Below are 26,945 nucleotides of genomic sequence, written 5' to 3' on the forward strand. Positions count from 1 at the left end.
GGAAATGTTCTTTATGAATTTTTAGTTGTTTGTATTAAAGGCATTTGAAGAGGTTCATTAACTTTTTTAGTACAGTCCCCCCGCCACGCTCTATATATACAGTCTAACATGGTTATATGTCTTCCAATAGCTGGATGTCAGGTACTGGTATGTATAGAGAATGAGTCCCTACCGGAATGATGGAAATTACAGGGTTATTCCCAAAATCAATTTTTATCACTCATCTGTCGGATAGGTGATAAAAGCCTGATAGGTGGGGGACTCATCACTGAAACCCTCAGCGATCCTGGGAACAGGGGTCCGTTGTCCCCCATCTCTTCACTGCAGGCTTACTGCACCAATCGCAGCGAGGAGGGGATTAACGGGAATAGCAGTTGAGTATGTGCAGCGCCACTCCATACATCTTCAGTGGGACTGATGGAAATAGCCAAACGCTTCTACTTAGCTATTTCTGTCAATCACATTGAAATGAATGGAGCAGCGTCCTACATGCTCAACCGCTGCTCCATTTGAAGCCCTCCCGCAGTGAGAAGGAGGGTGGAGGGATCGGTGGAGCTCTCATTGGTGAGTGATCAAAAAACTACCCCAAAATGGTATAGCTCCTCATGCATAAAACAAGCCCTTACACAACTCCGTCCATGCAAAAACAAAAAGGCCTGGGCCCTTTAAATGCGAGAGAGAGAGAAAGAGTAAGAGAGCGAGAGAGAGAGAAAGAGTAAGAGAGCGAGAGAGAGAGAAAGAGTGAGAGAGCGAGAGAGAGCGAGAGAGTAAGAGAGCGAGAGAGAGAGAAAGAGTGAGAGAGCGAGAGAGAGAGAAAGAGTGAGAGAGCGAGAGAGAGCGAGAGAGTAAGAGAGCGAGAGAGTAAGAGAGCGAGAGAGTAAGAGAGCGAGAGAGTAAGAGAGTAAGAGAGAGTGAGAGTAAGAGAGAGTGAGAGTAAGAGAGAGTGAGAGAGTGAGAGAGTAAGAGAGTAAGAGAGTAAGAGAGTAAGAGAGTGAGAGAGTGAGAGAGTGAGAGAGTGAGAGAGTGAGAGAGTAAGAGAGAGTAAGAGAGTGAGAGAGTGAGAGAGTGAGAGAGTAAGAGAGTGAGAGAGTAAGAGAGTGAGAGAGTAAGAGAGTGAGAGAGTAAGAGAGTGAGAGAGTAAGAGAGTGAGAGAGTAAGAGAGTGAGAGAGTAAGAGAGTGAGAGAGTAAGAGAGTGAGAGAGTAAGAGAGAGAGTAAGAGAGAGAGTAAGAGAGAGAGAGTAAGAGAGAGTGAGAGTAAGAGAGAGAGAGAGTGAGAGAGAGAAAGAGAGAGTGAGAGAGAGAGAGAGTGAGAGAGAGTGAGAGAGAGAGTGAGAGAGAGAGTAAGAGAGAGAGTGAGAGAGAGAGTAAGAGAGAGAGTAAGAGAGAGAGTGAGAGAGAGTGAGAGAGAGTGAGAGAGAGTGAGAGAGAGTGAGTGAGAGAGAGAGAGTGAGAGAGAGAGTAAGAGAGAGAGTAAGAGAGAGAGTAAGAGAGAGAGTAAGAGAGAGAGTGAGAGAGAGAGTGAGAGAGAGTGTGAGAGAGAGTGTGAGAGAGAGTGTGTGAGAGAGAGAGAGAGAGAGCGTGTGTGCGTGCGCGAGAGAGAGAGAGGGAGAACCAAGAAGAAAAAAAAGCTCGGGACTCGGCGTCCCACATACAAAAATGCTCGAGTCTCCCATTGTAGTCAATGGGGTTCGTTACTCGAGTAGAGCTCTCGAATTTTACAAAAAGCTCGACTTGAATAACGCGGACCCGAGCATTTGAATGCATGCTCATCTCTAATCATTTACACTGCATAGTGAATGCCGTAAAGGGGAAAAAAAAGTGGCTCCGGTGACTTCTATACTTACCGGTGAAGATGGCCGCCGGGATCCTCTTCCTCCGTGGACCGCAGCTCTTCTGTGCGGTCCATTGCCGATTCCAGCCTCCTGATTGGCTGGAATCGGCACGTGACGGGGCGGAGCTACACGGAGCCGGCATTCTGCACGAGCGGCTCCATTGAAGAGAGCAGAAGACCCGGACTGCGCAAGCGCGGCTAATTTGGCCATCGGAGGGCGAAAATTAGTCGGCTCCATGGGAACGAGGACGCTAGCAACGGAGCAGGTAAGTAAAAAACTTTTTATAACTTCTGTATGGCTCATAATTAATGCACAATGTATATTACAAAGTGCATTAATATGGCCATACAGAAGTGTATAGACCCACTTGCTGCCGCGGGACAACCCCTTTAAACATTTAGTGACAAGCCTTTTTTGAACTTTTTTTTTAAACTATTTTTTAGTCCTTGAAGGGGACTTGATGATGTGATTGTTGGAGCGCTAGGATAGTACACTGCATTACTTATGTAGTGCATTCTACTAAGCCTATTACAGCAGCCTATTAGACTGCAGAAAGCGGGGTCTAGACTGAGTAACATAGCGGACATGCAGGATTTGGTCAAGCTTCCAGCTCCCGTGTGGAACTCATTGCTACCATGTAATTGCACTGCGGGGTTCCAATAGGTGACTGAGCCCTCTCTCCCTGTCGTCTGCTTACATGCTGCACTTTCTATTGATTGTGCCATTTAAGGGTTTAAACTGTCAAGATTGAAGGTTTTGCCCCTGGCAGTTATAGCAGGAGCCTGGCTGTCAGTAGTTGTCCAAATCACCATCTTAAAAAGCTGTATGTGCAGATTTAAAGCTCATTAGTGAGGTCAGTAAAAAGGCGTATTGGCCGTCACTAAAGTATTAATATTAAAATGGGAACTTTTGTATTTAAGACAGTTATGTTTAAAAATCTTAGTGTCATATTACATAATCGCTAGCCTTCGCTTTATGCCATAAATGCCAGGCTGACGTCGCAAGTGCCGGCACAGCCCAGCAATTAGCCTTAAATCGGGAGCATTAGCCTCACGTTTTAGCCATCTGTCGGGCATATACGTTTTGATACAAAATCAAACGCATTGAAACATATTGCTAGACGTAATTTATAGACCAAAATTGGTCAAACATAGTTGAAAAGTGCATATTTGGACCACATTTAACCTTACATCTGTGTCCTTTTTTTTTGGGGGGGGGGGGGGGGGGTAGAAAAGCATAGTTTACCACTATTGTCTGCCCCACTGAAAATGGTATGCTTGATTTTACAAGTCACTGGTCAGACCACACATGGAATATTGTGGACAGTTTCGAGCACTCGTACTCAAGAAGGACAGATGAGAGCTTGAGCGGGTACAAAGATAGGTAACTATATTAATAAATAGAATGGGCGGGCTATAATACCCAGAGAGGTTATCAAAAATGGGGTTATTTACTTTAGAAAAACGACGGCGGAGGGGTGACCTGATAACTATGTATAAATATATCAGAGGACAATACAGAGGCTTCTCCCATGATCCATTTATATCCAGGACTACAACTTTAACAATGGGCGTCCGCTACATCTACAGGAAAGAAGGTTTCTATACCAGCATAAAAGTGGGTTCTTCACTGTAAGAGCAGTGAGACTGTGGAACTCTCTGCCTGAGGATGTGGTGATGGTGAACTGGATAAATGCGTTTAAGAGGGCCTGGATGTCTTTCTTGAATGTAATAATAGTATGTTATAATCACTAATTGCTTCAGAAGGGTCGGTAATCCGGGGATTATTCTGATTGGACTTGGGAAGGAATTTTTTCCCCCTTTTAAATGGAAAAAAATGGCTTCTACCTTATTGGAGTTTTTGTCTTCCTCTGGATCAACATTGAGGGGTAATAGGCAGAACTGGATGGACTTGTGTCTTTATTCAGCCTAACATACTATGTTACTTAATGTATATGTTTTTTTCTACATTATAGTAAATAGGAATCGTATGGAAACGCAAAGCTATACATTTAGCATATACAATACCTTTAAAGTAAAAAAAAAAAATTCAACTGCAACATTTTAGTAAAAAAAAAGGCTGTACAGTTAAAAATCGTATACTTTTATCTGTAAAAAAAAAAAAAAAAAAAGAATATATATAAATGTATATTAAAGTATACACACAAAAAAGTCCTCTTATGTTTGCATGTTTTTTTTCATGTATGTTCAACGTATAAAGCAAAAATTACAACCGTGATGTGAACCGCCCGTAATGCATCACATAGACGCCATCCCCCTCCGTCCGTCTTTCCATTTCCCTTCCATGTAGTTCTATACTATGTCTTCACTTCGCACTTTTCTCATAATCACGGAAAGGAATCTGCGTTCTAAACTGCAGCCCCCAGATATGTATGAGCCGGTCCTCACCTCGGCTGACACGGGGTAATTGCAGGAAATGTTGCCGCCCCTTCATGTACAGAGTTGGAGACAAGGAGGCCCTCGTCACATAAATAACATTCTGCATCGGGAGACATAATAGAAGCGTATGGCTTTGTCTGCTAATAAAACTATTCTGCAGGCAAAGTGTAGCTGTCAGAACCTGTTACGTGTACGTCCCGGGCTTCAAGGGGTTAAATTTTGCACAAGCTATGGTAAGGATGGGGGTATTATGGGTTGAGGGCATTCCTGCAGCTCTGGAGAACTATGGGTTAATGTATCTGGCTCTTGTGAAAGTTATCTACTAGGAGTATTAGTTGTGTTTAATAAAGCGCGGTTGCCCTCTGCATGAACCCGTCGTGACTCTACAGTTGGGGTCATTCCAAGTTCAGGCTTTGGACTTTTGACTGCCTTCTGTGTATGTGAAAACAGTCCGCAGCTCCTGCAGGGATCACTTATTCAGCCCTGTAACACAAAACTATTGCCAGCAGGCACCTGCTGGGAGCACTTCACAGGAGGTCCATGGGGGGAAGCTACCAAACTCATCAGGCATTTACAGAGGGCTTCTTCTATGGGATAGCTAAGCTAATCAAGCCAACCTGTCATTGTCTGGCCGCATCGCCAAGCCCAACAATAGGATGTCGGCTAATTAATGGGGTTTTAATTATGGCTGATAATGTGGAGATAAAGTCACTCAACCTCAAACCTTCCTCTGTTGTTGTAAAGCTTGGGTCAAAATAGGATTTGTCTAAAGGTGCGTTTAGATGGAACAATTATTGTTCCAAAAATGGTTCAAATGAGCATGACCGATGATCGTTAGGTTTGAACGCGAGCCAACGAGAATCGGTCACTTTTCAATCGTCGTACAGTGTCAGCCAGCATAAAAACCATCGGTGGTTCATTCACTTCTCGTTGCGTTTTAAGACTCCCCGTTCAGGGAACGATTCGCAACAATGAATCTGCCTGTCTAAACAGGCTGCACAAGCGCGAACGAGCTGGGGATGATGTGACTAGCTCGGGGAAACGAGAATCGTGCAGTTGTCATTGTGTCTAAAAGGGCCATAACTAATGGTACCCATTCATAGTAGACCGAACGCTGGCCGAATACACCAACCATTTAAGGGGGGCTTTTATAGGCCAACTGTCGGTTGAAAAATCGCTCAAAGCACTTAAACGCGCGACGCGATAAGGTTACTGAGCATATCGGGTATTGGGCGAGAAATCGCTCATTAGTTGCTAGCTGCTTCATTTCAGCTCAGTGAAACGAAGCGATTAGTGAGAAAATTCTCATTCGATTCTAAACAGGCGGTCGTTTAGCTTTTCCTGTTCACAGTGAATGGAGGCGGGTAACTGGAAGAGATCGCCGACACACTAACTCCATTCAACGAACAACTATTGCTCCTGTGAAAGGCATAGGAGCGAAAGTCATTGGGATGCAAATGTGCCCAACAATCATTCTGTGTAAAGTACCCCTAATGTCTTGGGCCTCCCAACTCTCCCCTAACAGCAGGTGATGGAGGTAAGAAAGATTGGGCATGTTGGATTTCAGCATGTCCAATCCTTGGTTCTGCTGCCAAAGGAGTCTGGCAGTGGCGTATTCACCTCTTTTTCTTTTGAGAACAGATGGATGCTCGGCTAAGCCAGTTATTTTTACACTAATATGGGACAGTTGGCATCCACCTCATTGGGGGGGGTTTGCCTTTGTCTGGATCAACACAGTAGGATTATAGATTGGACTTGATGGACTTGTCTTTTCTTTTCAACCTTATCAACTTTGTTACTCTATATGCAGGGTCAGAAGTAACAGCTGCCGGCTGAGTATAACCAGTATATAGGTTATATGGCCATCTGAAGACTACCCTTTATTTTATGCGCTATATACATATGGATGTCATAGAGAGGCTCGTCCTGCTTTGGAAACCACAGCAGAGAGAAGGACCTGGCCCATCCAAGTATTTTGTAGATTAACATTCATCTGAACGGTCACCATGTCATACTATAAGTACATTGGTGACCACATCTTCTCTGAGTAATAATAGCTGATTGCTAGGTTTTCCAGGAGCCGGAAGTGAAGGTGTCCGATAGACCCAAAGTTAAGTTTGAGGGTTTTTTTCTCTCCATGAACCAACCCCTTTAAGCTAGCCTAACATGGTAGGAGCCCATATTTAGCTTTTGCGCTCTGAAAAGCGCCGAACATATATGCCAAATGTATTAATAGGGTTCCTTTCACCTGACGGAGATCAAGAGTGTCCTTTTGGTCTCCATCACACTGGTATATGTCTTTTATACCTGTTTTCTTTCTAGTGCAGAATTACATAGTAGAGTACACTTTTCTGTACAGAGGTAGGGCTCAGTCACACGGGCGCCGATCCGCCCTTGTTTCTGCAGGATAAGACGGCCGGCCCCGGTGCGGACGACTCTCTGCATGACCGGCTCCATTGCTGGTCATGTGTTCTGTCTTCCGGCCGGTGCGGAGAGTCTTCCGCACCTGCAGTGCAGTGGACTTATCATGCAGAAAGACAGGCAGATCGACGCCCGTGTGACTGAGCCCATATACAGTAAGCATGCCTATACAGAGAGATATATTTCAGCCTTCTGTCACAGGTATACGTAGGGAGATTCTCTTGACGTATACCTCTTAACGTGATATGAGCAGAATCTAAAAGTCCTTCAAACTGATTTGCACAAGATCTATTTGTATAAGGTTCTTCAAGTCTTCCTGACTCGAATGCCTGGTCCTTTTTATTCCTAAAGCTAAGCCAAACATGCACAATATGGGTAGTCGGGAGGAATAGCCGTCTTCCAAAGAAGCAGTTTTGGCGAGGAGCCATCTCCTGTATGGCCACCTTTAGAATTGATGTTTGAGGAGAATGTCCTCTCTGGTCAATTTCCATACACTAGTTGTAAATCTTCACAACCTTCTTACATTGCTTTCCTCTGAAGACGGTGTGGGCTACACGGGAGTTGTTTTATAAACACCTGCATCTAGTTGTACTTTTATGGTAAACCTCTTGTGAGCCTATTATCCAGTCACCTCTTCAGAAGGATGGAAGTGACACCATATACTCCAGGTTTTCTGTGCAGCTTTTCGACCCCAGAACTTGTGTCCTCATCCATTTCTTTCCTTTCTAATCCGCAGTCAAATTTCTTTGGGAAGGTGAACTTTTCACCCAGACAATATGGATTTTTCAAACCGGAGTTTACAAAGAAAAAACGCACTCCTTATCTGGCCATTAAATGGGATTTTGTGTAAGCTAGCAGATGTTCGGCTTTCCTTCAAATACGGGAGTGAGGGGAAAGTGGTGAAAGATGCTAGAAGGAATCCGGCAGTAGCCCGCAGGGTGCCAGCCTTACTAATCACACCTGTATGCACACTTTGTTAGCGAAAGAGATCATTTTGCCTCAGTGCCCCTCTGCTAATCCTTTTACCGCCAATTATTGCTTTGATTAAAAAAGATCATATTATAGGCTAATTGTTCGCTTGCACCTTGGCTGAAATTCCAGAGGTCAAGCAGAGTTCCTGGCGAATGTTTGGAAGTTTCTTCATTCCTTGAGAAGATAGTTTTCTCCTTTTTTGCTTTTGAACATTTGTAATACATTTAGATATTTAATTATTGACTTTTTTTAATGGGACTATTCCTATATAGTAGTATAGACGTATACACCCGATGAGGTTGGCCGGTTACTTTAATTGTAAAGGTAGTAATAGTAGTTTTAATTTAATGAATCCTAGAGAATCTCATCTGAAGAAGTGCAGATTTCTCCTAATATCAGAGTTTAACCTATAGGACTTCAAAAACTGAAAACATTTTAGAGGGGTTGTCCAGAATTAGGAAAAAGGGATATCAGGACTGGCTAGAAACAGGGGGTTATGGAAGTCCCTACGCCAGCCCTCTCCTGTGTCCCTGCCTACTTGCCCCCTTGGGCTAGGCCCCAGGACGACAACTGGGCAACGGTCCGTACTCTGCACTAGGAACGTGACCCCTGGAAGGGAAGGGACAAGTGGAGAATAGTATGTGTAAATGCACAAGATCAGTAGTGCCAACAAGCTGGGACAAACTAACCGAGAACGACAGACCAAAGAAGAAGACAAGCTCAGATTCAGGGAATAGCAGGGTCAAAACCAACCAGGAATGACAGACCAAGGGAGAAGACCAGCTCAGAGTCAGGGAATAGCAGGATCAGAACTGAAGGCAGACTGTAAATACGCGGGTGTTAGCTGGATGAAATCTAACCAAACACTGGCACCGGAACCCAGCACCAGACAGGCTAAATACAGAAGTCCCAGCCTAAAGCGGGGCAGAGCGAGATGGCACACCAGCCGGTGATGTCATAAATCCGGCCCCATCCTACCATGCGACCTAGCAGGAGAGCCATGCGTTTGGCCAGGAGAGATGCGCTTCCGCGCGTGTCGGGGCATTCACCTCCAGCCAGCCCGAGCGACCATCAACACGGGAGAGCCCCGAGTGGTGACGCCCACACAACCACCAGCGGCGCCAGGGAGGACAGCGTGCACCCGCCGAGCGCCGGTGCCCCCAGTGGTAAGCTTCTCCCTAACAAGGGATTTGCTTTTGTTTGTTTTTTTTTCAATTTCAAGAAGCCGCATCACTTTTGTACAAAGGCTCTCTCTTGTATTGCAGTTAATGAGTGGGCCTGAACTGAAGTACCAGTCACAGCCCTTGGACAAGGGTGGTTCAGTTTGTGGAGAAAAAAAGTCAATACTTTTTTCTAATCACGGAGATAAAGGGTTGGACATGTTGGATTTCATCATGACCCAATTCTTTGTTTTCCAGAGAGATAAGCTGCCACCAGAGGTGTTTAGCAGTACTTTAATTGCACTTTTACACAGAGCAGCTATCATTCAGATATTCGCTCAGAAAAGTCCCAGTACTGCAAGCCAACAGTGCCAATTCCTGAGCCACCGTGCAAAATGACTAGTGACTTATCGCTCATCACCTTGTTGGTGGCCGTGTTTACACTAAACAAGTGTTATTTGAATTCTCTTTCACACATGTATTTGCCCAAGTCATCCCATGTAAAGATACCTATACTTCACTTTCCCTATTGAGAAGATAGAGTTGGACCTGATGACCCTGGAGGTCCCTTCCAACTCTTATGATTCTACAAACACGTGCATGCTGAACTGAGTTTGCACGTATATGAGGGTGTGGATAGGTAGTTTCTCCTTACGGAAAATATCTAGTGGATGTGAGGAGACTTATAAGGCCATGCAAGCTCCTCTGGGAAAATTATGCAAATGGAAAAAAGGGAACAATACCTATAGCTCCACCTCTTAGAAGGTAGCCTTGCTGCAAGTCAATGTCTGGCCTGGTAACAATGACTGGGGATGTAGACAGAGCTTCTTAGCCATTAACTGTGATGTACTTCTTATACTTCAACAACGCCTGGTGGCAATATTTGTCTGATCCCCGGACTCCGTGCTTCACCAACTATGAGCCAATAATCTTGTAGAAGCCAACAGATTCCCTTTACAACTGCTGAATGAAAAGTTTCAATGGTATCTACTAGATATTACGAAGTGCCAATCAGGGGCAGGAATCGGCTCCCCACCGATGTCCATAAGCACATGTGATGGCTTCTCTCTTCTTTAGGAGTCCTTTGGTCCCTTTTGCAGAGCCTATGGGAGTCGCGTGCTGCAATACCCCACAGGTCTCGTGCCTTAGAAACAGTGAGAAGAAATGTGACTACTTCTGTATGTCTGCTATACGTCTCTTGTCACTGTGAGGCCACGTGATGGAGCGCAGCGTTGCTGGTTACCTTTGTTATCAGATTGTCTTTTGGAGAAACAGTGAGGCTTTTGTTGGAATGTTTTTCGTTGTATTGTGTTCTGGTCAGATACACGGGGGAACATACTGACCCCAGGATAGCACGCACCGAGGTACATTAGATCACATTGACGGAACCCAAAATGAACGTCTAATTTCTACTTGAAAAACCTGAGCGTGACCCCTAAAACAATCCGTGGCGGCATTCCAACACACACTTCTCAAGTGGCCACTAGAGGATATTAAGCAAGGACAGAAATCGGCAGTTTCTTCCCAGATCCCGGTTCACCCACAGTGCACAACTCCTCCGACCAGCAAGTATGATTGCTATTCCATTGTGGAAGGTTGCCACTGCAGCCGGAGGGCTCATTCACAGCATGGATTTTGTACCAATGTAAGTGCTGTAGCATGCTAATAGCAGAAGGTAAACAAAGCCATTCTTTTTAACCCCTAAAGGACCAGACACTTTTTAGGAGTTTTACCCATGTGGTGGTTTTATTGCCCAATTTTCTTTTCTTCAACTACCAAAATTATTTTGGCTGTGTTTTTTTTCCCATGACATAAATATATATATTTTTTTCACTGACTTTTTTTTTCCACTTTTATTAGGGGTTAAAGGCTTTTTTTTTTTCCCGACTAGTGGAAGTAGTACTTCTACTTTGTCTATGCACTACATAGCACTTATTAAACACCACACACATCCCGCAGGTTAGTGCAGCATTGTTTAGCTTCCATGGGAATACGGGAGCACAAGACTCACCATATTGCCACTGGACACAGTGCCTCACCTGGGCTTGTGAGGTAGCTAATTGGATCCTAGATGATTGGCAACATATATGGTGTGGTCCGATGAGTATTGATACCAATTGTTTTAGGCTGATGACAGGGTTCGTGCCATTTGGCACAAGTTGTCCAGAACTGGTTTGAGGAACATTTGGGAGAGCTCCTGTGAATGGTGTGGTCCACATGTTTGCCCGACAGGAGCCCAATCAAGCATTTTTGGGATGTGGTGAAGAGGTCCATTCGCACCCGAAATCCTGCACCTGCAAGTACCATGGAGCTGTGGGTGACTATCCAGGTGAAATGGCTCAACACACTTGTGGAATTGGTGCTGCGTTGAGTTGCTGCACTTTACTGGGCCAGAGGAGGTCCTACACTACACTAGTTCCTGTCCCATGACTTTTGGCTTCAGAGATATATTCTGCTGTGACTCGGGGAAGGTTTTGTAATGGATGTCCAGGCCTATAGCAATCGGCAAGGTTATGGGAATAAAATGATCTATGCGTTAAAATGTACAAATGTCATCAGCAAACATCACTTACACATGACGACCCCTGTTTAACCTTTGTGGAAGCTTATAGGAATGCTATGAAGTAACATGGTTATCTTATACTACATATATTCTGGAGGTCCTAAGACAAATAGTCTTGTCACAGGAGACTTCAGCTGTGAATTACTAAACATGGCAGCTGCTGCAGAATCAAAGTCAAGAAGCGGAGCATTTTCTTCTGTTAACATTCAGCATACAAAAGCTGCATTAATAACACGGTAAATATGGCGCAACGGGACTGCGGAGACGCACGTTCCTATTGTAGGTAGGATTTTGATGGCGTGCATCCTAATAGTAGACCAGCATGTAAGTTCAGAATCATTGACACTTAGTTATTTGCGTCAAGAACGCTAACTTTTCTCCTTAGGGAGAGCACCTAGAAGGTGAGTGAGGAGACCTTTATAAGGCCATTCATGCTCCTCTGGGTAATATGCTGCCTTCCAATAGGTGGCACTGCAGAGGTATTGTTCCATCTCCCTTATTTGCATATTACCCAGAGGAGCATAAATGTCCTTAAAAAGTCTCCTCACCTTCTAGGCTCTCTCCCTAAGGGAGAAATGGTAGTGTTCTTGACCCACATCACAGGCCTCTCACTAGCCAAGCCAGAATCCTACTGCACACTGATGAGGGGAAAACACCACAAAACGGCTTTCTGTGTGTAGATTCTGGCTTGATTTTCAGATCCCAGTCATTGTTACAAGGCTTGTCTAAAAAGTCTAACGTCGACTTCCAGGAATGCTACCTTCCAGTGGGTGGCGCTGCAGAGGTATTGTTCTATCTCCCTTATTTGCACATTTAGTTATTTGTTAATGCCAAGCACGATAGGATAGGGTTAAATGGGTATTCCAGTCTTTAGAATATGCCATCGCTTAATGATCCATGGGACCTTTACCAAACCGGAGAATGAAGGGCCTCCAACGCTGGTTTAGCACCAAGTCCTTTTCATCGTTTAGCCTGCATAGGGAATTGAGCTGGCTGTAGTTCCCTACACAGCGGCACACCCCTAAATCAGTGCTTCATTCTGAGGATTGGTGGGTGTCCGAGAGTTCGAACCCCCACTGATCATAAATTGATGAGATTTCCTAGCGATATGCCATCACTTCAAAGATGGGAACACCCATTTCAGCTGATGACCCCATCACCCTTTGTAGGATTATTTCACTTACTACCGACCTCTGGTGGGAGGCAGTAAAGATCATTTCCACCCAAAATTCAAAAATGTTAATTAACTATAAGTACTGGAGTCATCATCCTAAGTCACTTCCAGTTTCTTAATTATTTCTTGTTTTATTTCTCGCTCTTTACCTTAAAGCGACTATATCACCTTTTTTTTTTTTTTGATTTTTTTTTTATTTATTTTTTTAATGAATTAAAACCAGACAGAGAACATCTATTGAATTTTTCAAATTTGTTTTCATTTTCTGATTGTAAATGAGCTCTCACATAACTATATCAAAGGAAGCATAGAAAAGGTATGGCTGTCTTAAGTTTTCCAGTAAATGTATATGGTACATTAAATGATATAATTGAAAAATACAACTCGTCTCACAAAAAAGTTTTTTGTTTTTTTTAAGTTTTAGATTTTTTTAAAAAGTATGGAGGAAAAAATGAAAATAATAAAAAAAAATTTAAAAAAAGGCCTTCAGTTCTTTTATACAGCTTCAATAAATGTGACCTTTTGTATAACGTACGGTAAAAATAAGATGCTTTGAGATTCAGCGTGGTAAATAATTTAGACATGTAGTTTATCCGGAATACCTCCGTAAAATGGAAACTCGCCAGACAAATCCAGCCGAGAGCAAAGAAAATAAAATTACTGCGAGCAAATAAGACAACCGAACAATGTGACTAATGACTTAAGAATGAGCAGGAAAGAGCCAGGACATCAAGGGCTGCAGAGACCCCAGAACAGCATGAGGCCTGAATTGAAAAAGAGAAAGGAGAGTGCCAGTACATCGCTGGAAGGTTTTTAATATCTGAATGTTATTGAACAAATGGACCAAGCGTGTAGCTATTGTCATGCCAAGAAATTTAAAAGTGAGCCTCCTGAAATGTGCTGCAGAAGTGGAAACCCGGGCAATGCTGAGTATATACTATAGTATATTCAATTTATTTATTGCATTATCAAGCCTCATTGAGCTACACCGTCAGACGCGGTCCGAAATCCAGAATGGCGCAGTTTCTGGGATGACACCATGATTACTTTTTCTGGTGATGTTTTAGATTTAGAGGGACATGCTCTGGTATATCTATATAGACTTCATGATGTGAAAGTAATTGTGTTCTTATTTTCTTTTTACGGTTACTGACTACAAGGATGTGAATAAAAATTCCAGAGATCCTGGAAGTGCGGGAATGTTTCTTAACCTTAATTCATGTTTAATTGCAAACAAAAACAACTGTTTCCATGAGCGAGTACAAGGGGGTCACCAAAAGTTGTGTCCAAAAAGACACAGTTCATGGGGACCCGAATATCAATAAATACATATGATTATTAGAAATGCTAGGGGTCATTAAATTGAGCAGAAATTAGGGATGTTGGGGCTGAGCAGTACACAGAAGATCTCAGTTTGTACAAATATATTTTCTGCAGATGTCTTTATATTTTCCTAGACTGACACTAAGATACTTCTATATCGCTTCTGCCTCACTGTTTTTTGGGGGTTTTTTTTTGCCTTCCTCTGGATCAACAAGGGGGGGGGGGGGTGGAAACATGCTGAACTGGATGGACATTTATCTTTTTTCAGGCTAGCATACTGTATACTGTATGTATCTTACCAATCAGCTGCGATCTGCAGGGCACACGGAAGCAATTGTTCGATTGCCCTGAAATGATTTTGCTCTGTGTAAAAACACAGGCGCGATAACGCTGAGACAGCTGTTGGGCACTAAAGCTCTAAAACGTAGTTGGGTAATGTATCTGTGGGAAATATATGGACAAAATCTCTCCATACACATTAGATTAATGGCTACCAAACCTCACAATTTCATCAGGACTGACCAATAGAGATGAGCGAGCACCCAAATCTCTCTCTCTCTCTCTCTCTCTCTCTCTCTCTCTCTCTCTCTCTCTCTCTCTCTCTCTCTCTCCCCTCTCTCTCTCCCCTCTCTCTCTCCCCTCTCTCTCTCCCCTCTCTCTCTCCCCTCTCTCTCTCCCCTCTCTCTCTCCCCTCTCCCCTCTCCCCCACAGCGGGGAGGAGCCAAAAACTGGGGCAGGATCGAACACGGCTTGATGCTAGTTCGAGTAACGAGCACCATCGAGTACGCTAATACTCGAACGAGCATCAAGCTCGGCAGAGTATGTTCGCTCAACTCCACTGGCCAACCATCTAATAACGTATATGGTGGTGTCTTGACCCTTTCCCAATGGCAGGTGTCGGGAAGGAAAGCAGGATCGGGCATGATGGATTTCAAGGGATTCTCAAGGAAGATAATCCACCCTAGAGGAGTCTGCCACTGGCTTCTTCACCTCTTCCTCATTGAGAATACTCAGCCGAGCGTACGTGTATCTTGGGGAGGAATAGCAAATGGATGAATGAGTGTTTCTTTGACAGCTATCATTTGAGGAGTCACTGCAGATACTCCCTACAGCAAGCTGTTCGCGTCTGAATGACTGTTGTTCATATGCTTTTACAGAGTTATTGTTCATGTTTGAGGTCGCTGAAGCGCACACCTCCCTACAAAGTTTATTGGCTAGTCGTTGAAAGACGAACAGTTGCATGTTTAGTCAACCAGCGACTATATTTTTAGGTAAGATGAAACAAAGCCTCTAGTGAACGGATCATCGCTGTTTACCCTATTGCTGGCCATGTGTACATGGAACAATAAAACCTAACACATTCAGTAGAATGAGCGATTATTCTCACAATAGTTGTTCCATGTAAACTTACCCAAAGGTGTATGGCTATCCTAAATCCCCATACTTAGGAAAACATCTAAGCTCTTTATTTTCTGTGGACAAGTCTAGGACTTCAGCAACATCATTCGCTTATCTGCTATCAAAACCCATTTAGAAAAGAATTTTGACAAGGCAATAAATCCACCGTTTTTCATAACCCAGCTTGTGGCTGAAGCGGTTTTTGTTCATGTCAAAAACAAATTACTCTAAAGCACAATGTAAACTGTTGACACGTCTACTAAATGTTGTTTGGATAATGATTACAACTGTGTGTGTGAGCATATAATTATAAGGTATGTGCTTGAGGGTTATTTTTCATTATATACACTAGAGTGCTGCAATTATGGTGGCTAAGGGCACTTTTTCACGGGCCAACTTTTGGCCAAAGACTCACTCAGACAAGCAAGTTTAAGCAATAGTTGTCCCGTGTAAATATGGGACTCGACAGGATGCTGAGCGAGAAGCCGCTCATTAATTATTAGTCACTTTGTTTCAGCTCACTGAAAACAAAATGACTAGTGAGCAACTTCTCGCTCAGTGTAACGACATAAGAAGGAGCAGGAAAGAGCCAGGACATCAAGGGCTGCAGAGATCTCAGAACAGCATGAGGCTTGAATCCAAAGGGGAAAAGCCAGGGCATCAAGAGCGTCAGAAACCACGGAACAGCATGAAGGCTGACTTCAAATATTGCGGGAAGAGCCATTACATCGATTGCTGCAGAGACCCCGGAACATTGTGTACGGTAGAGCGCTGTAATTGTGGTGGCTGAGAGTACTTTTTCACAGGCCAATCAATGGGTAAATATGGGACTTGACAGGATACTGAGCGAGAAATCACTCATTAATTGCTAGTTACTGTGTTTCAGCTCACTGAAACAAGACGACTAGTGAGCAACATCTCACTCGGTGTAAACAGGCAGTCGTTCATCTTTGAACAACTGCCCATTCACAGCGAATCGAGGCAGGCGGTCGGTAGAGATCTCTGGTTCTCCAGCTCCATTAACAGTTGTTGGGACGAACATCTGGCACTTTTGCATCTGATATTTGTCTCATATAAAAATACCCGAAGGGTACATTTTACATGGGCCAATAATTGCTCACGTGATGGCTTAGAAGAGTGCTTACAGGTAACTCGTAAACACACGACCCAACAGGGAAAGTCAATGAGAATTGCTCACTTGTCGGAATTACTTGGTTTTTAGCTTACCTTAAAACTAGGAAACTTTTGGCCCATATAAACAGGCAATCGTTCACCTACGAATAACTGCCTGTTTACTCTGAATGAAGGCGGGCGACTGGAAGACATCTCCAGCGTGCTCCACTTCCATTCAGCCAGCGATTACCATTTCCATGTAAAAGCGCAGGCTAGCAAGCAGTCATCATGTGTAAAAGTACCCTAAGGTCACAGGGATGAACGGTTGCCTAGCAAACTCCTCCACCCTAGGGTAGTGGATTTTGCTTTTAGGAATTGACTGGTTGCCGCAATCAATTTTAAGTGCATGGCACTCATGCCAAGATGCCTCCAGCCTTTACTATTATAGATATCAGATTAGTGTGGTTCAAGAAGGATATTTATCCAACATGATCAACCACATGAAGGAAGGGCTAAGTTAATTTAGCCTTAAAGGGATACTCCTAGACGACCTGAAGGATCCCTGGGTTTTTTAACCCTTTTCAATCCAATTTTGGATTCAGGGTTTCCTAAAATGCTTTCTGTTTTCGCAGTTACACAACGGTGCCATCTGCTGGCTAAAGCCAGTGTGTGTGCGTCAGAGAGGCTCTGACAGCGGAGTGGCTGGCAATAGACGGTAAGAATACCCTGTCTAACGTCTTCTAACATTGGAGCTGTACAAGCTTCAATCAGAATGTAGGAAGGCGTCAGACAGTGGATTGGAAAGGGTTAAAATTCACTTTTAGAAATTCTGTGCTATTTTGATGCAGGAATTGGGTCTGCGTTGTGTTCTTGAATGATTCGTAATGCTGTAATTTTTTTTTTCAAGCAAAAAAGCCAACCTCAGTATAACCCTACATAGTTGAGATAATAACATTGTGCTATTTGTCACAGTTTGCAGGAACACTTTCTGACGGGCTCGGAAAGACTATGGACAACAGACATCAGACGGAGAGAGAATACATCCGGTATCATGCTGCAACCAGTGGGGAGCATTTGGTTGCTGGGATTCATGGACTTGCTCATGGTAAGACTGAACTGTGTGCCCTGTAACTAGAGATGAGCGAACGTACTCGTTTAGGACAATTATTCGATCGAGCATCGCTTTTTTTGAGTAACTGCCTAATTGGGCGAAAAGATTCGGGGGGCGCCGGTGGTGAGCGGGGGGTTGCAGAGGGGAGTGTGGGGGGGGAGAGCTCCCCCCTGTTCCCCACTGCTACTCCCCGCTCTACCACGCCGTCCCCCGAATCTTTTCACCCAAGTAGGCAGTTACTTGAAAAAAGCGATGCTCGATCGAGTAATTGCCCTAAACGAGTACATTCGCTCATCTCTACCTGTAACACATGACTCATATTATGTAGTCCAGATCTACGGCTGAATTGCTGGTGGATTCATATGGAATGGTCGTACTTTTGTCTGTGACCTCTATGCTTTAATAATGTTGCAGTTGTTGACCCTAAAACTAATTAAAATGGGCAATTTCCACCCTTAGATGTTTTATCTCTGCCTGCTGAGTTTGTGTGTTAATGCTATGGAAGCGGGGAAAGAAGATCTTCTACCCATGACTCCGTTTATCTACTTATCTCAGTAGGAACATCCTGACCATCCAAATTATCAGGATATACCAACAAATGCCTAATGTCTTTGGTAGTGTTAGAACACAAGATATGACCAATAGTTGGTTAACGAGGTTGCATGATTCCTAATGCCCCTTCAGCTTAAACGCGGGTAAACGACTGAACGTTCGAGAATCGCAAGGTTTTCGCTAGTCATTCCGTTTCAGCTGGCATCGGCTCTGGCACATATTGCGCTGTCTGAACACTGCTCGGTCAGCGCTTCACATAGGAACGTGCAACACTGAATGGTAAGCGTCCGCGTACTGCACTATTCTCAACAAGACGCATCGAGAATCTTGCAGTCTAAACGAGCTGCATGAGTGCAAACAAGCTGGTGATGACGTCACAAACCCGTTCCATCGGGCAAACGAGAATCTGAGATTCTCAGTTCACGTAAAAGGGCCATTAGCTGGTATCATAGACATATACACTGTTTTACCAAAAGTAATTAGACACCTGAGTAAGAATCAAAAGTAGTATTTATTTACATATGATAACACTTAGTGGGGCTCTTTTGACCCTTAATGACATTGGATACTCTCTGTGGCATACTTTCTCCTAACATCTGATACGCTTCAGCTTATATTTTTCTCCATTCATCCTGCAAATCTCTAGCGAGTTCTATCAAAGAAGATTGATGATGTTCATATTTCCTGACCCTATGTTCCAGAAAATGTTCAGGTCGGGACTCAGGTTATGCAGACTGTTCCAATCATGGAACACCCATATCCCCAATTCAACGTAGAGCACCGTTTGATTTGTGACAAGGCGCGTTGTCTTGTTGAAAGTATTGCCATATTTGTTGGCAGCACATTATTGTCTAGAGTGTCAAGGTTCACCTCCATGTACAAGCAACGGACCGAGACATGCCACGTAAAACATCCCCCGACCGTAACAGAACTCCTGCCATACTTACCTGTTGGCACAACAAACTCAGGCAAAATGCCTTCCCCAGGAGTCCTACTCACCCAGATACATCCATCGGATTTGAAGATGGAGCAGAGTGATCCGTCACTCCATAAAACGTTCTTCCATTGTACAACTATCCTATGACTATGCTTCTTGCACCATTGTAGACAGGCCAACGCATTTTTATGAGAACTCACCAAACATTTGCAAAATGAATGGAGGGAAACGCCAGCGGAAGCGCACCGGACATTAGTAGAAAGTATGCTATAGAGAGTCCCCGATGTCATTAGGGCCAGAGGAGGTCCTACTGAGAATTAGCATATGTAAATAAGTACTCCTTTTCAGTCTTACTCAATTGTCCAATGACTTTTTGTAGGACAGTGTACATAAGTCCTAAGTGTTCTATTGTGGAGTCTGTCTTCAGGAACTCATAGCGGAGATGCTAGTATATGAGGCGTGAGATAAAGAAGTCCAGTATGAATTAAGTTTTATGAACTTACTTACAAGCAACTTTAATGATACAATTCTTTTTTTTCCCCCCTCTTTAGGAATAATTGGTGGGCTGACGAGTGTGATCACCTCCACCGTGGAAGGTGTTAAAAATGAAGGTGGTGTCAGCGGTTTCATCTCCGGTTTAGGAAAAGGTTTAGTTGGAACCGTCACCAAACCTGTTGCAGGCGCTTTGGATTTTGCTTCAGAAACGGCTCAAGCTGTCAGAGATACGGCCACCCTCAGCGGGCACAGGTCAGTGCCCACGGCTTTGTTCACACTGTTCCACCTGTCTAGTATTTTGACTCCCTAGTCTGTTCTGTAGTCATCTTCTATCTCTAAATTTGAGGAGAGCCCTTCCCAAGTAATGGAAAAATCTTGCCGTCGGGCATGTTTAGTACAGATTAATTTTTTTAAACCCCTGCTTTTCCCATGTCATCGCTAGCATTGACACAGAATCTGCATCCTTTCCACAATGTCTATTGCGTAAGGGCTCACGGGCTGGACGGCTTCCATCGACTTCAATGGAAGACGTTTGCACGGAATCTGCTCAAAAAAAAAGAGCATGCTTCGATTTTTTTTTTTTCTTTTTTCCACAAGCGGAAAATCAGAATTGATTTGCGCTTTTGTGCAGAAAAAAGCACTTTTCCGTAGAATGCTATGTAAGGTATTTGCTGTGGAACCCGGAGGCGGATGCACGCTTCGGATACCACAGTGCAAACCTGTCCGTGTGCAGCCGGCCAAAGATCGAAATAGAGTGTCTCTAGTACAAACAGCAGTGGCGGTCCAGTGGTAATCAGTGCCTAAAGACCTCAACCAACACTTCAAACAACTCAATACCAACACAATTAACATCTGATCCAAGAGGTCACACTGCGGGGCTCGGCACACAGATACGGAACGTCATCCTACATCTCGGGGGGGGGGGGTTCCCGATGCGTTACGAATACACATTTCCAAGCGGTGAACTTATACTTGTGTGTTCTGCCTCTTTGTGTAGAATAACAATGTGGAAAAATCTAAACAACTGGATCCTTGTCGACAGTAGATGGGGGGGAGGGGATGATCCCAAGATCTCCTAAATCTGTTGGCTGGTTTTACCCTTCTAATTCATGGACCACCTTCATTTGTTTACTGGAAAAACCGTTACATTATTGATCCCCTCTTGGATCGAATTTTCTATAGACCGTAAATGATCAAAGCGGGTCAGGAACTCCACCTTAATGGTTCCATAGATGTCCATTGCATCCTCTATGGATTGTATATAGGTGACGAACCCTTTTAGGCCAAGTGATTTTACGAATGACGATTTCATAGGTAAGCTTCATATTAGAGATCCATTTGCTGAGGCAGAGATACAATTAGAGACAGTTCAATTATGACAACCGTGTATTCGCTCTGCGATCTCTCCGTATACATCCTTGTATATATTTACCACACACATGCATTCATTGAGGAGGAACGAGAAATCTAAATGGCTGCAGGATCCTACGGGGAGGTGGGAAACAGAGGACAACAAAGTGTTTTAACTTCATTTGGCAGAGCTGCGCCATAATCCCCCGGGGCATTTGTTCATTCCTCAGCTATGTGTGGTTTGGAATCCAATTCTAATGCTGCTCCAAATGACTCTTTGCTGGCTCCGCTCGCTGTTTGTCAAGCCACGGTCATTTTTTGTTCTCCCTCACAGAAGGCCGACGCTGCCAGGCCTTTCTTGTTTTCTAACAGCTTGATTTATAAAGTGCCCACAGGGCCTACAAAATGTCACACAAAATTTTTAACATAAATAGCATTTCAAGTCACAAACATGGCCCCGGCTGAAAGCGAGAACCCACTTTTGAAATTCCACAGCAGAGTCAAGTAGAGTACAAAGTTTACAGTGGAAAATCGTCTGGTTCTCGCACGTTTTCTGCATTTGTTTATTTGGCAGCAACGTAAACCTCACAGCAGTAAAATAAAAAATAAACAAAAAATGTGGTTCAAATAAAACACACAAGAATCTGCCCAACCACCTATAAAACGGCCTTCCCAGCAATATCGGGGGTGGTTCTTATTGATACCAGGGGCTTCATAGGTTTGTGAAACACCGGTTGCAATGCGATATCTTAGGCCCAATGTCCATGGGCACGCCAAATCCCGCCATGCCCGCAGACATGGACAGAAAAATACATTTTTTTACCTGTCCTGCTCCAGCGCAGATCTCCTCCGGACCGGACGGATCTTTTTTCTTCAGCACTCAGATCCGCGGCACGTCCACAATGGCAGCTGCTGGTGTGCCGCGGATAGGACGGCTTCCATTGACTTCAATGGAAGCTATCCCTCGAGATCCGCAGAAAAATGGACCATGCTGCGATTTCTTCCCGCGCATGCAATCCACACGCCGAGAAAAAAAATCATATTCACATGCTCCAAATTGTTTTGCGGATGCTAATGCATCTCTATGGGCGCCTAGAGTTGCAAGTTTTCTCATTAAAATCCGCCCGTGGACATTGGCCCTTATGCAGTATGGCAGACCTTGGGTTAAATGAAATGTACTGTAGGTAAGAAGGATTGACCTAGGGTGCATTTTTGTTGCACTTTACCTGTGCAGTGGTAAATGGATATTATGTGTGACATTAGGCTGCACACGGTTGGGTCAGGTTTCACAGCAGAATCCAACCCTGGGCCCGGCTGGTGACCCCCACGTTATGGACTTCATTATTGCTCTCTGCCTGCTCTTATCTTCTGCCTGAACCTTGTTGCTACCGTACTGCCACCCCCGACTATTGCTATGTCTTTGGGTAAGTTCCTGTTTACACCACCAGGGACCGCGCCTCGGCCCTATGCAACTTCAGCTGCCACACTTCCGGGAGTATGTGTGCAAGTAATGACTTGGGGAGCCCGCAGCAAAGACTATAGCCTGTTTGGAGGGGTCAAGGGTAAAAACTGAGGTTCCCCAGGTGCGCTGTCTCCTCAGCCCAAAGCCCAACCGGTTTGTGGCAATGTGGATTGACATCCACCTGCCAGGCAGAATCACTTCAAGAAATTGACGCACGAAAATGATTTATCACCTGTACACAGGATAAGTGGTAAATGATCGATTGCAGAAGGGTCCAGTTGCTGGGACCCTTTATGATCATGAGATTGTGTGACCCCAAGTCCACCAGATGAATAGTGACCACTGTTCATCACTTCTATAGGGCTGATGGAGATAGTGAAGCACTGTGCTCGGCTATCACAGGAAGCAGTGGCCACAAATGTGAACCACCATTCCGTTCCCGCCATGAACCGGGGGTTCGTATTAAGGTTTTATTTGTAATTCTCTTTAACGCCCCGCAGTTTTACTTAGTGTGCTAGACTGTAGAAGTGTCCGGTCCGCACAGCAGGACATAAGACCAAATAGTGGATGGTCAGACTCTATGTTGTCTCTTCACTTGTAGACTGAAGAAGGTTCGTAGTACCCCATCCACCTAATGCAAACCAGTTGTGGTCAAGATCACAAAGCCTCTTCTGTTCTCGTTACCTTCCAAAGTCTTATTTATGGCCTAGCGTGGCTGGCATCAGCTTTATGGCAAGGGCTGTAAATTCGGCACCAGTAAAGCTGGGTGATATCTATAGTTCACAATTAACACTTTGCTTTTTCTAAGGCTTCTAAAGGCTCATTATTCATGAAAGGACTTTTCCTTCTGTTTGGCTGAACTCTTAAATACTCCCCAACCCTCCAAAGCCCAGAACAATCCATTTCTCATTACAGCCGGAGGACGAAACCTTCTTAGTTCCTGTGGAAAAATAAAATGTTTTCTGGAATAGAATAACTGTCTTGGGACAACATGATTCAGCCATGTTTTCTGATTCTGTATGTATATAATAATTAATTTTTATTATTTTTTTTACTGTTTTGCAAAATGTTATTGACCGTAAAATTCTAATATTTGGTACATTTTGCTGTGCGGTATTTTCATTACCATCAGGCAGAAAACCCCTTTATGAATAGAAACCTGATCATTGATCGGCTGATCTCCGTGGTTTCCGGCTTTTGAGTTCCTCCCACTATTGTTGAATGATATTACAGCCAGGCATACAATTCCTGCAGCGACCCCTGTAGGGTAATTATAGTATTACATGGTAGCCAATCAAATTAACGGGGCCGTGAATATAATACATGGATGGGCCAGGTCTGCTGGAGCTGGTAAACTGCTAATAGTCTCTCTCCTCGGGCTTCTAAAAGGCGTCCCAACAGAATGATTGTCCTATTCGACATCTATATCCCCCACTAGGACATATGGAAAAGAGTTGGCTAAATGAGACCAGCCCTGTATAACACCTTGTAGGTGGAGAAAACATTACCAGAGATCACAACCCCACAGAACATGCTGTAATGGAAATTGTTGCCCCTACCGCCATCATTTACTGACTTCTCGGTGGGGTTCAGCCACTATGAACAAGCAGGCGTGCAGTGTAAAGCATTGGGACAGACTGTGCAGGAGCACAAGAGTCCATAGACTGGTATATTTCAGGCTAAAGCTCCCCGTATACTTTCAACTGTCAGACGAACGATTGTTCATCCGCCATACACACTAACTTGTGTGTTTTGGGTGGTAAGCTGCAGCTAGAGAACTCTAACGGAGGCTTATCTTTTGGTGAACAAAACCTGTTTGGTGGTACACATTAGAGAGTTATCTGGCTCTGCCGATTTTGGCAGGTTTAGACAGCTAAACTCCGTGTGTGGTGGGCCTTAAAGGGGTTGTCCAGTTGAAAACTATTGATTGACCTATCTGGAGGATATACCATCAATAATAGATTAGCAGAGGTTCACTGCCTGGAATCCTCTTGTTTTCCAGACCAGTGTGATCATACATTGAGCTGTTTTTTGCAGGAAGCAGACAGCTCCATTCCCACTGCAGTGGCCAGGTTTGGCATTGCACGCCAAGTAGCCATTGAAATGAATAGAAACTTTATCTGCAAAACCAAGCCTGACTGTCTGCTTCCTGCAGAATTCAGCTCAGTGCATGAGCACAGCAGCCTAACACACAGCTAATCAGCGGAGGTCCTGTAGGAGGGACCCCCACCAATCTACTATTGATGGCCTAACTTTTCGGATAGGCCCATCAGTAGTTTGCAACTGGACAATCCCTTTAACTCTGTCTTTCTGATAGACTGTACAGGGAAGGAGATACTGTAGGTAGACCTTAGGGGCCAAGAAGACCTTTCTACAATGTAATTTTACCGTAATACAATACATACAACTTTCACTTATCTAATATATATACACAATCCTGGACTACTCCTTGAAATAAAGACTGCACAGCCCTGTATATGCCACATTGGGGATAATCCACATCTAAGTCAATTTACCTTTTAGACTAAGAAGTAGGGAAAAAACCTTTTAAATCTTGGCAACCGTCTAAGAGTTGTCTCTGTATAGATGGAAGAAAATACTTAACGCCAACTGAGAGGCTTATTCGTGGAGAGGTTCTTCTTCTTCCCCCCTGTCGAATATTGACTTAGAACGTAATCTTGGCAATGTGTACACAGAAGTGTGTGCACAATAAGAAACATTTCTGGAACATAAAGGCCGTTTACTGGACCGTGTCTAAATGTTGCCTCTCATTTAAGAAAATACGTATATATATAAAATTATGGGTAGATGGGCATGCCATTGATAGGGAGATATGAGAGGCTTTAAAGAAATGGGCAAAATGTGACTAAGGTCCTTTTACATGGGACGCCCTGTCAGTTGCAGATGCCCAACAGGTCGTCCCAGCAATACTTTTACACAGGAACGATCATCCCTAGTGAGTGGAGGCGGAGCACCGAGGTTCATTCCCCATTCATTCATAGTGAACAGGCCATCATTCATAAGTGAATAACTACCTGTTTGCGGGGCGATTAGGTTTGGTTTTCTGCATGCAGAAGCTGAACGAAGAAAGAGAAGGGAATGAATTCTCATCCATCGTTCATTCGGGGCATGCCTTTACACTAAACAGTTATCACTCAGATTCCCACCGGATGCAAGAATCTGAACGATTTATCGGCCTATTTAAAAGGGCCCTAAAACACACCGTAATAATTTTACTGCAAATTCAGCCAGAATCCGTGCGCATTAATCTTAGTAAATCTCCTCCATGTGTACAGTGCATGTGAGGCAACCCCACATCTAGTCTACACCCACTCTGGAGGGGAATTCAAGGACAACGGACAATTAGAAATGGTCTACAGAAAGGGAAAACTGGTGATAAATGTAGGATGCAAGTCATATAATGGGTCAGATACACAAACATGACAGCCTGTTCCAGTAAGCTGAAATTAGTTCTTCTTTAACCTCTGGAAGACCAGGCCATTTTATTCATTTCTGTGTTCTCTCACAAAAAAATCATAACTTTTTTTTTTTAATTCTCCATCAACTTAGCTGTCTGAGGGCTTGTTTGTTTTGATTTACCATATAAGGTACTGAGAAAGTTCTGAAAATTTCTAAGAAAAGGGAAATGGAAAGAAACACAAATGTTCCTTTTGGGGGGGGGGATGGGTGGTTTTGGTTCTACGGCACATACACTGTGGAAAAAGAGACATAACTGTATTCTGTGGTACAGTACACCTACGGCAATACCAAGTCTATGTACCGCATTTTTCGTTTTATAAGACGCACCGGACGAAAAGACGCACACCCATTTTAGAAGAGAAAATGGGGAATAAATATTTACACATCACCCAGACATAGTACCTGTTCCACTCATTGATCCCCCTCACTGTCACTGTCAGAAAGTTTTTTTCTAATATCTAATCTGTGTCTCCTCCCTTTCAGTTTCATCCCATTGCTTCTAGTCTTGCCTTGTGCAAATGAGAATAGGGCTCATCAACTGATCTTCCCTGTGCTATTAGGGGAATAAAAGAATGCAGGCTATCTGTAAGCCGAGAGATGGTGAGGGAACACTTAGCTAATTTAAATGAATTCAAGTCTCAAGGTCCAGATGAATTACATCCTAAGATACTAAAGGAAGCAGCGGAAGTAATTGCTGAATCACTCACCATAGTCTTTGAAAATTCCTGGAGAACAGGAGAAGTCCCAGAAGATTGGAAAAGGGCAAATGTTGTCCCTATCTTTAAAAGAGGGAAGAAGGTGGATCCAGGAAACTACAGGCCTGTGAGCCTGACTTCTATACCAGGAAAGATCTTTGAACAAATTATTAACCAGCATGTATGCAAGTACTTGGATGAAAATGGAGAAATTAACCAGAGCCAGCATGGGTTTGTAACAAACAAGTCATGCCAGACGAATCTAATTTCCTTCTATGACAGAATCACTGACTGGGTTGATCAGGGAAATGCGGTGGATATACTATATCTTGACTTTAGTATAGCATTTGACAAAGTATCTCATACCATACTTATTGAAAAAATGATTAAATATGGGATTGGCAAGGCAACTGTTAGGTGAATTCAAGTGATCATACTCAAAGCCTGGTCTTAAATGGCTGCACATCCAAGTGGAAGAATATATCAAGTGGGCTACCACAAGGCTCT

The 26,945-nt window shown here is 43.8% G+C and overlaps 1 protein-coding gene across 1 annotated transcript in view; it reads left to right on the forward strand.

Moving 5' to 3' along the window:
• Positions 1-26,945, forward strand: part of VPS13D (vacuolar protein sorting 13 homolog D) — a 244,587-nt gene that overhangs the window by 167,120 nt on the left and 50,522 nt on the right. The window contains exons 65-66 of the mRNA XM_066606699.1: positions 17,329-17,461; positions 19,508-19,703. Of these exons, the coding sequence (XP_066462796.1) occupies positions 17,329-17,461; positions 19,508-19,703 (329 nt within the window). The remainder of the gene's footprint in view (positions 1-17,328; positions 17,462-19,507; positions 19,704-26,945) is intronic.

The sequence above is a fragment of the Eleutherodactylus coqui genome, chromosome 6, assembly GCF_035609145.1.
Source record: "Eleutherodactylus coqui strain aEleCoq1 chromosome 6, aEleCoq1.hap1, whole genome shotgun sequence".
Classification (NCBI taxonomy): Eukaryota; Metazoa; Chordata; class Amphibia; order Anura; family Eleutherodactylidae; genus Eleutherodactylus; species Eleutherodactylus coqui.